An 11,295-nucleotide genomic window follows, 5' to 3' on the forward strand; every position below is an offset into this window, starting at 1 on the left:
AAAATAATATAGCATAAGTGCAAATGAATATTTGCTTCTGTTAGGTTGGATTTTATGAAATTGGCATTCATGTAAGTCAGAAATGTTCAAATACTGGCAGATTCATATGGTTCAACTTACTGAAAATGTGAGTGAAATTTAGATAAAAGTAGAGCAAGTGTAAAATCTAGGAACATACCCTGGATTTGAACTGGAAATCTGAGAAGACTTTGGTTCACAGCTAATGAGAGAATTTTCCAAGGGGGTGCACTGAATAGTCCAGAAGCAAAAGCTTAGCAAAGTGTGCAGAGATGAGCCAAACAGACTCCCTACCCTAGAACAGAGATGTGCACATTGGTAGTGACTTGATATGCAGATTAACTTGGGGCAAATTGATGAAAGACTTTATGAAGGAGTGGCTCAGTGGATTAAAGCCTCTGCCTTTGGCTCAGGTCCTGATCCCAGGGTCTTGGGATCCAGCCCCGCATCAGGCTCTCTGCTCAGCAGGGAGACTGCTTCCCTTCCACTCTCTCTGCCTGCCTCTCTGCTCCTGTGATTTCTGTCTGTCAAATAAATAAATGAAATCTTAAAAAAAAAAAATACATGTTCTCAATGAGTAAAGAAGTGGTGCTTGAGGAAAGTCTGTATTGCCATTTAAAAGAAGGACATGACTAGCAAATTGGAGTAGTGAATTCTTGAAGTATTATAGACATGGACAGCAACAGAAGCTGACTAAAAATAAAATTGAGTTTTTTTTTTCATAAAGAGGTCTCAAACATTGTTATATGAAATCAGTATTGGGGGGGGTTATTTTTAGAATTTACTGTGTCAAATTCCTAAAACTTCTAAATGGTTATTTTTTGACAACTAAAGTCAGATCATTTGTTGGTAAGGTTGAACAAGTTTCTGAATTAGCTGAAAAGCTCACAGCCTGAAGAGGTGGAACTTTTAAATCATCTAGATGTTTTGGTGTTTTGAACTGAGAGATGACATGAAACTTTTTTTGTTTTTTTGGTTTTGGTTTCTGTTTTTTAAAGATAAAAGTCTAAATGATGAGTCTGTTTGGCAGAGGCAAAGTTGTTAATATTTGACAGGACTCAGTGTCAAAGACTTCATGGACTGTCAAAATGTGGGCAAACAAATCCTTGGGGCAGAGAAAGAGAAATATTTACATTCCCTAGACATTCGGTGGAGTTTCATTTCTTTTGACACCTTCCTTCTATACTAGATTCAAACATAAAAGAATGACAGGAATATAAGAGGACTTAAATTCAAAGTTCACTTAACTTCCAAAAAACAAATAAGAGAAATGGTTAAGAAGAAAAAAAAATCTTCAATTTTAATTTTTAGAATTCCTTAAATATTCTTTGTTTTTTCCTGAAAATGAAATGTCAAAAATATATAATTAGTGTATCAAGAATTAATAAATATTTTTACTGATCAAATGAAATTATTCTACAGGGACATTTACTTCTGACCTAGAACGTTTAGCACTATCTTTCTTCTTTTTTTGTAATTATGAAGGTCTGAATTATAAATTCAGACACAAGTTTCTATAATAGTAAGAGACTACCTATACAGTTATTTTTATAGTAAAGTTTATATTAATATTTCCTCTTATAGGATAATGCTCATTATTTTATACTTATGTTGTTGAAGTGCTATTTGAACAATTACATGTTTAAGTTTCAAACTGCAGGGGCGCCTGGGTGGCTCAGTTGGTTAAGCGACCACCTTCAGCTTGGGTCATGATCCTGGAGTCCCAAGATCAAATCCCGCATTGGGCTCCCTGCTTGGCAGGGAGTCTGCTCCTCCCTTTGACCCTCCCCCTTCTCATGCTCTCTCTCTCTCTCTCTCTCAAATAAATAAATAAAATCTTTTAAAAAAATAAGTTTCAAAATGCAAATGGTAAAAAAAAAATGAGTAATTCAAAATTATGAATTTCATTCTGGCAAAAAATTCTCTAGATAAAAACTTTTTTAAGTCTCCAGTAGGAGTTCATGGAGAGACTTAAGAGATCTGACAACTGCCGATGCACATAGAAATCTTGTGTATGTGCGAATAGATTGTGTTTTCTGGGAAGTTTGCTTTCAACGGATCTCACCAAATATTATTTTTAATTAGTTTAGATTGGTTTATTAAGTGAATTAATTATCTTTATGTTGTTCAAATTTAGTTGACAGGAATTTGTCAGGGATTTTAGAAAGCCTTCAAATTTCAAATGCCTTGGATTTTAAGACTTTTGACACCGTGAGAAACAATATGTAAATTGATGGTTATGTTTGTAAGCAAGTCCACAAAATTCCAGGCTGAATGCTCAATAAAAATAGGTTTCTGTGATCCCTCTGATCCAGAGTACTGTAGAAGTCAGTAAGGTAGTTTCCAAAAAGGTTTATTTGCATGCTGGGCAGGACAGTGAGTAAGAAAAACTTGGTAAAAGATAATATGCATGTGTTTGATGATAACCACATCCAAACAGGTTATTGTTTGATTAACACTTGAACGGATTCTTATTGTATGTTCATGTATTTATAACTTTCTTGAATTTTCACCGCAATGGGAACAGTTAGAATTTAGTTATTTGCTATTAAAATTGAGGGTGAGCTTCCCAAATAAATTTCTAGTTTTCTTTCTTTTTTTTTTTTTCCTTAAAAATCTGCAGATGTTTGACCCTTTCTGTAATGGCCTTTCAAAGAAAGATCTTTCTGTGTGTAAATTCAGTCAAAGATAATAAATATTACAGAAATTGAAAATACTCTTAGCATTCACAGTAGCTATTTTTAATTAAATGTGTGTTAATTAGTTCAAATAAAACTTTTACCCTCAAATTTTGAAATTCTGAAATTCTTCATATAGATTATATTTTATATCTATAGATTATATTATATAGATTACATATTTTCTGTTTATAGTACTCAACAAAGTCATTTCTTCTCACTTTAAGTTAAACCAATAAATTGTTAGTTTAACTAGCAGTTAGCCATAAGATGATAAAAATAATTACGTATATTGTGTCCATAAATTATTAAAATGGTTCATTAGAAGACTTTTTTTTAAGATTTTATTTATTTATTTGACAGACAGAGATCACAAGTAGGCAGAGAGAGGAGGAAGCAGGCTCCCCGCTGAGCAGAGAGCCCAATGCAGGGCTAGATCCCAGGACTCTGGGATCATGACCTCAGCTGAAGGCAGAGGCTTTAACCCACTGAGCCACCCAGGTGCCCCTAGAAGACATTTTTTAATAGTTTCAAAAATATAATACACTTTAAACTTACTCTAAGTTAAATTGTGAACCCTGTTTTTTTTTTCCTTTTACAAGTCACCACCGATTTATGAGTTTTTATTTTTTATATTATGATAGAAACAAAATTGTGATCTTTTTTGGTAAAACTTTGCCAGCATCTCATATGTGTGGTCCAGAATATTTAATTGCATAAAATGTGGGTCATATATTATTGTGAAGTTAATGGAATGGAAATGAGCATAAGCAAAGAGCAGAAGTCAATCATGTTAGATCCCATTTTGAGTTATTACAAGCCCAGTATCATAGGGTCTTTCTGTATTCCTTTTTCTCTTAATTACAATGATCATACTGTAATAATACTGAAACACTTTTCAGCAAGAAACTTTTGTTTTTATTTCTAAGTATTTCTTTACAGTATATACCAAAGAAGTGCTCCTTATATAGATGTCATTTACCAAAGTCACTTCCTATTAATCTCGGACCTATCTAGAATTAGAAATTGCTTAATATTTTTCTGTTTTCTTTGATTTCTATTAGAATATTAAGGCTAGATCTACCTATAAACCACAAAATCAGGAAGAAAAGTATCTCTTAGACAGGAAAATCCCTGTCCAACAGGTTTCTGGTCATTTTATAAGAAGATGTCTTAAATGAATTTTGTGAATAATTACATAATGCTCTAAGAAATGTAGGTTCAACCATTTTACCTGTGTGCCTTGTTGTTTCCAAGAATGTATAACTATTTGCAGAAAGTACCTTTTACTCTTCCAACTGGGAATAAAATGCAGTTAAGCAAATAAAAACTGTAGAACCTTTAGATTCAGTTTGTGCCTGAATCATCCCCCATCAGCAAGTTTCCCCTCAAAGGGTATGTATACCTTGGATTATGCCAATGTGTGCTCTGTAGAAGCTGAAGTTTCCCTGCCATTTTCTCTAGTGCTCCTAGAGATAGGTGCCTGTTTCCTAATGGGAAATTTAAGGTTCCAAAGTCCATTCCCAATCCAGAGAATCTCTTATTTTAAGTGCTGTCCTTAGCTGCTGTTCCTTTAAAAATTTGTAATAACACTGTGTCTTTGAAAGCCAGAAGTTTCATTTTGTGCTGAAATTAACATTTCCCTGCTGTAATAATAAGAGGCATGAAATTCCTATAATGCAATAGGAGAAACCGCAGAGGGTTCATTAACTCATTCCTAGAAGAGTCATTTAATGATACTATGTTCATTGGCACAAAGACTTAAGAATGTATTGGGTTCAGTGATGAAGAATTCTAAACGTTTTTATGAAGGCTTGGGGAGCTGCTGAAAAGTATTAATGTCTGGAGAATCATGATAAGATTTAGATTTACATTTTATTATTTTTTATTTTAATTTTTAAGTAAACGCTACACCCAACATGGGGCTCGAATTTACAACCCTGAGATCAAGAGTCTCATGATCCACCCAGTGAGCCAACTAGCCACCCCTAGATTTGCATTTTTAAAGATAATTTTTAAGGCAAAAAAAAAAAAAAAATGGAAAGTTCACTCTACATGCATTGCACAAGCAGGGACATTGGTTAGAAGGTGATTCAAAATAGTAAGGACTGCACGAATGTTATAGCATGGGAGTGGAGTCCTGTCAAATCAGGAAGATATTGCTTAGGTTCAAATACAAGCAACCTCCGGTATAAGGAAAGCCACTTTTTTCCCAATAAGAAAAAAAAAAAAAAAAGTCTCCCGATTGTTCATTATTGGTCATTTTGAATATATAAATTTTTAGAAGTTGTCAATTTACTTATTCACAACTTAAGCCACTGTTTAAATAACTTAACTTCGCTTTCCAAAGTACAAGTAAGCGGATGTGCAGAACTTACAACGTAGTAATCAGGAAAGAATTTTAGCTGAGGATTTGTCTTACAGTACTTTTCAATTCAAAAATCACTATAATTAAGTTAATCTATTTACCTTTTAAATTTTATCAATTTGCATATATAGATTTTTCTTAACGTTCCTTTTTTCTTTTTTATATGAAGGACTTTATGTAATAATTGTTGATGCCAGCTACTTCATTCATCCCAAAGGGCGATCTTTTATATTTTAATGTGCTATTCTTGAATGTCAACAAGCATCTTAGGGATATGTTTCCCTACAAATATTAAGTTAATTAACATTTTTTAAAGCCAGCTTTCTGTCTGCCTACATATGGCTTTATTTTCTTCAAAAACTCAAGGTTACCTTTGGTTTTTTTTCCAGTCATTTTTTTTTTAACATTTCTACTGCCATTATGTCAGTCAGTATCAAAAAGGATTTGTTAATCCCCCTTGACATGATGTTAATGTTTTAAGAATCCTTATTTGTGTTGCTTGCCTTTTTAATTATTTTCCTGTGCTGCTCCAATTTCTAACAATTTCTGATGTTTAAGATCTATTTTTGCTTTCCATATAAACAAAAAGAAACAAGTCTGTATAAGTGTTTTCAGACATTTTGATTGCCATGTACCCATGTCTTTGGAGACTTATTTTTCATGAACATTCAAAGCTTGATGTAGTGTTTCAGTCTGTTATTAGATATAAATAGAAAGTGATGTGCTGATAAAACTTGAACAACCAGCACTCTGGAGTGGGAAAGTCCTAATTTCTAACTTTTCCCAATTTCCTAGTGTAACCCGTTCCCTCACCCCTTTGCAAGGCTGATTTCATTCAGTCTGCCAGTGTGAGGTCACTAAACTTGGAAAGTAGTACAGTCACCTTCAGGAACCACCTGTATACTCCTCGTTCCAACACCCCACTCTATATTATAACCTTATACATTTCCTAAGTAGGTAAGCTCTATATTTTTTAAGGTAATAGTGTGCTTGGTAATATTTTCTATCATAGCACATTCACGTATTTTGAGATTTAGTTTGAAAGTGTCATTTGAACCCTGTAAAAAGTGAAACTTTGTAGGGGGTGATTCTGGGTAACTCAGATCTTCCTCTTACAACTTGAATTCATACATCCATAGGCAAGTATGTACATGTACAGCCAGATACAAGTAAAATGTTTCCATAACATATTCCCTTTTAAAAACCTCTGGGATGACATGAAAAATTTTCCGTCTGTTGCACCCTGGTTGAACTTAATGGCTGCTCCTAATTCCTAAATCAACTGGAAGGGTCATGATATTGTGCTCTTCATACACTCCTTAATAACACATCGAATGTTAATGGGTGTTCAGGAAAACAAAAACCAAGTTTTTTGCTAAGCTTCGAAGGGCGCTTCAGTCTTATCTCAATAAATCTCTTCGCCTGCTAGACAATGCATGTTATTATAATTGAACCTCAATCAGTAATATTTTTAATGTCTCTTTGGCTATTAGGTTATAAAAGCAATAGAAGAAGGATATCGTTTACCAGCACCCATGGACTGCCCGGCTGGTCTTCACCAATTGATGCTGGACTGTTGGCAAAAAGAACGTGCAGAAAGGCCAAAGTTTGAACAGATAGTTGGAATTCTAGACAAAATGATTCGAAACCCAAATAGTCTGAAAACACCCCTGGGAACTTGTAGTAGGTAAGAAATACCTAAGTGGATGGAATCTGGGAGACATTAAATATTCACCTGAACCATTTATCTCCTCAGTCCTAACCCAATGGCAAGCTGACATCTGGGTTAAACTATAAACCGATGTGAAATTTATTGTGTTCACAGAAATTTTTGTTTTTTTTCTTTTCAGATGGCTTACCTTAATTAAATTAGTATTTAATGAGACCTATTATTATTGCCTTTTGGTTTTCTTAAAAGTTATGGCAGCTATCACTGGCTATCTGTTTTAGAAGACTTTCCAACTGGAATTTTGTGATTAGGTGGCATTTCACATTTTCAAGTCAGTACTCCGATTACTGTCGCCTTACTTTTTTGCATGTGGCAATTTGCTTTGCTTTAAGTCTTTTAGTAAAACTAAAACTAGTTTCGTTTTATTACGTATTATTTATTTATTATTAGTAAAACTCTGTAAAGTTAAAGTTTATGACAGTAGCTCAGTAAGTGATGAAAGGGGCTTACCCGTCAAAACAAGTCCGAAACACTGCATCCATTCTCTGCACTTAGCTTGCCCCGTTGTGAGGCGCACTAAAAATCATTCCGCTCCAGCCACTAGGTGAACCTGATGCTCCCTGTGCCCTTGCATAGGTCGTAGGAACTCACTAGGCGCTCTCAAGGGTGCCGTCAGTACAGCGAAGACACGGAGTTCTCAATAGCACCACATAGTCAGAACGAGTTAGTCCACAGTCAAATGTGCTTCCTTTCCTCGCAGCTGCTTTTGGTGAAGCAAGTGAACAAATAAATATGGACTGATTACAAATACTGTTGGCTGGAATTTTAGAAATGTGTGGAAGACGCATCCGGAGGTCGTAAAATCTAAATACAATGTAAATTTCAGAGTTTGTAGTTTCCCCCGCAGCCTTTAGATTTGTATTAACTTGTCCGTTTATCCATTACTATAACACCCATTGGAATATGTAATTTTATTCTTTATAGCCTTTTTTTCCTCTTTTTTTTTTTTTTTTTTTTGTATAGGCAAAGACATTCTTTATTGGTTCATGGAAAAAAAAAATGTGCTTTTCTGTTTTCATTCATATCTAGGCCAATAAGTCCTCTTTTGGATCAAAACACTCCTGACTTCACTACCTTTTGTTCAGTTGGAGAATGGCTACAAGCTATTAAGATGGAAAGGTATAAAGATAACTTCACAGCCGCTGGCTACAACTCCCTTGAATCAGTGGCCAGGATGACTATCGAGTAAGTTGAATCTCTCAGAATTCTATTTAAGCATATATTATGTACAATCTGAGCTTTATACATCAGGCCATCTGCCATATATTAAAGAGAAGTAAACCACAAAATCAGGGAGAAAAGCATCTCTTTAATAAGTGCTTATTATGTGCCAGGCATTGTGCTAAATAGACCTTTGAAGTTGTAGTCCATTTTTAAACTCTCATAACAATAATTTTAAGTCAATAGTGTTATACACAACAAGATGTAGGCTCAGAGAATGTAAATATTTTCCCAAACTGACTCAACTAGTAAGTGATAATTCGTTTGTCTCTATAGACAGTGTTCTAAACACCACACCATGAGCCTTCCTCTTTCCTTGACCACTGTATCATTTGGGTGCCTACTGATTAAAGAAAGAAACTTTCTCCATTGCAAAGGAGGATTTCTTTCACCACGTTTTTGTATGACATTAAAAACTCAAAGCTTCATTCCCAATACCAAATGCATTTTGACATCCAATAGGATTACTTTCTGAAGAGATCCAAGGCTGCTTAATTCAATTAACTGTAACTGAGAGTTTAGCTTATATTTTGGAAGCTGTATGATTGACTCATTATTATTTTTTTTAACCTGACGAATGACCTCCTAAAACAACTTTTGAAGTTGCTGTGAACTGGAAGTGAAAAGAACTAAATTTTCATCTTTAGCTCCCTCACTGATTATGTGGTCTTAGGAAATCCACTTATCATCTCCGAACATCAGCTTCTTTGGCTGCAACATAACTCACGGGCAATGAAGCTCCTCTTGATCAGTGTGTTTGAAAATGGGAAACAGACTTCAAGGTTCTATGAGCGGATCCATCTTATGTACTGTTGTGCGAAGGGTTTCACATGTTTCAGCTGAGAGAGCCAGCAATCAGCTTCTCTCTCCTGGCATGTCAGGAGGTGGCATCTATGTGAACTTAAGCGTGTGCGTGCTATCTTGTTTGGTTTCCTTCTAGTTGCCACATGGGAGAGCTGGCATAAGTATACCCCATCTCTCCAAAGCAATCTACTTCACTGAAAAACTAGGATCCTCAAAGTCTTTTTGGACCACGACTATGAAATACTATGCTACTGTACTGTTGCCATCTTTTATCCACTTGCAAATACCTAAGCTCAATCTTCCTGGCTATTAGGAAAAGTAAAACATAGATAGACACAGTTAGTCAATGTCACATTTAAGCTATTAAATATAGGTATTGCACATTTTAGAAAGTAATTTTTTTCTAAAATGTAGTGAAATGATCAAACTGAACCGGAGTCAAGTATACAACCAATAATATGTTCAGAATTACCCTACAGTAATGAAACTCAATATAAATCTTTTGGTGATCATCAAAGATTCTTGATTTACTAGAGCCCCAAATGCTTACATTTGCACCACTTCCTCTTATAACCATTATCATATGGTTTCACTTACTTGTGGAGCATAAGGAATAACACAGAGGACATTGGGAGATGAAGAGAAGTGGGTGGGGGGAAATTGGAGGGGGAGACGAACCATGAGAGACTCTACTCTGAGAAACAATCTGAGGGTTTTGGAGGGGAGGAGGGTGGGGGGTTGGGTGAGCATGGTGGTGGGTATTAAGGAGGGCATGTATTGCATGGAGCACTGGTTGTAGTGCATAAACAATGAATTTTGGAATATTGGAAAAAATTAAATTAAAAAAATTTAAACTTCACTTAGGTTCAAGAATACCTTGCAAATAACATTTCCTGATCTTACCTTAAGTTAAGAATAATTTTAAGACTTTGATTAATTTTGTCTACAAAATTTCAGATCAGTTTAAAAATAACTTATGGCAGATTGAGAGCCTGAGCAGTTAGGTTCTTGGGAAGGAGCACGCTGATGAAGCTCGCCAATCTGACCCACTGTAGGAATATGATCATAATACCCAAGACCACTTAGACAAGATCTGTTTGCCTCAGATAAACAGAAGATTTAATTAAAGAGCTGATGACAATTGAGTACCAAATACATTCTTTGTAAGATAACTAACAAAATGCATTTGTCTTTTCCAGAGATGTGATGAGTTTAGGGATCACACTGGTTGGCCATCAGAAGAAAATCATGAGCAGCATTCAGACTATGAGAGCACAAATGCTACATTTACACGGAACTGGCATCCAAGTGTGATAAGCATTTCTCCCTTATGAGGGAGATTATGGATTGAGAGAGAACAGTACTGGCCTTCGGTATATGCATAAGAATGCTGCTAGAAGACAGTTGATGTCCTGGGTCCTTCCTACAGTGAAGAGAAGTTTTAAGAAGCACCTATAGACTTGAACTCCTAAGTGCCACCAGAATATATAAAAAGGGAATTTAGGATCCACCACTGGTGGCCAGGAAAACAGCAGTGACAATAAACAAAGTACTACCTGAAAACATCCAAACACCTTGAGCTCTCTAACCTCCTTTTTATCTTATAGACTTTTTAAAATGTACATAAAGAATTTAAGAAAGAATATATTTGTCAAATAAAATCATGATCTTATTGTTAAAATCAATGAAATATTTTCCTTAAATATGTGATTTCAGACGATTCCTTTTTAAAATCATTTGTGTTTATTCTTCATAAGGACTTTGTTTTAGAAAGTTGTTTATAGCTTTGGACCTTTTTAGTGTTAATCTATGACACATTACTACACTGGGTACCTTTGAAAGAATCTCAAATTAAAAAAAACAAAAACAAAAACAAAACAAAAAAAACAAACCACATAGCATGATTGAAGATATATCTCTGTCAGAACATTGGTATCCTTTTTGTGCCATTTTATTTTGTTTAATCAGTGCTGTTTTGATATCATTTGCTAATTGGCAGGTAGTCACGAAAATGTAAGTTGCCAAGAGCTCTGGTATTTTTTAAAAAGAAATTTTTTTGTAAAGATCAAACAACACACTATCTTTTCAATGAAAAAAGCAATAATGATCCATAAATACTATAAGGCACTTTTAACAGATTGTTTATAGAGTGATTTTACTAGACAGAATTTAATAAAACAAAAACACAAACGCAAATTGTAGGTTTATGACTATAAAAAATTGAGGCACTTCATCTAAAGAGTGTTGGTGAAGGCAAGTCTCTGAGAGCAAGAACTATCCAGTGTTACCTAAAATTTAATCCTAGCACATCGAGGTTTTTTTCAATATTGAGACATTAGGAAATTTAGGAGAAATAGTTGACGTATATTTTATATCCTATTCTGTTTAATGCAGTCCAAACACGAATAGAAAAAAGTAAGTTTTATATTAGAACTCTGAAGCAGGAGAAAAGGGGCAGTTCACATTTTCACCTTTCA

The 11,295-nt window shown here is 34.7% G+C and overlaps 1 protein-coding gene across 4 annotated transcripts in view; it reads left to right on the forward strand.

Moving 5' to 3' along the window:
* Nucleotides 1-10,132, forward strand: part of LOC111158797 (EPH receptor A7) — a 167,300-nt gene extending 157,168 nt beyond the window's left edge. For all 4 annotated transcript variants that reach the window (XM_022521057.1, XM_022521054.1, XM_022521055.1 and 1 more), the window contains exons 15-17: nt 6,558-6,751; nt 7,823-7,978; nt 10,018-10,132. In XM_022521057.1, the coding sequence (XP_022376765.1) occupies nt 6,558-6,751; nt 7,823-7,978; nt 10,018-10,132 (465 nt within the window). The remainder of the gene's footprint in view (nt 1-6,557; nt 6,752-7,822; nt 7,979-10,017) is intronic.
* The last annotated feature ends 1,163 nt before the right edge of the window (nt 10,133-11,295 follow it).

Source organism: Enhydra lutris, unplaced genomic scaffold, assembly GCF_002288905.1.
Source record: "Enhydra lutris kenyoni isolate GAN:26980312 unplaced genomic scaffold, ASM228890v2 scaffoldscaffold63, whole genome shotgun sequence".
Lineage (NCBI taxonomy): Eukaryota > Metazoa > Chordata > Mammalia > Carnivora > Mustelidae > Enhydra > Enhydra lutris.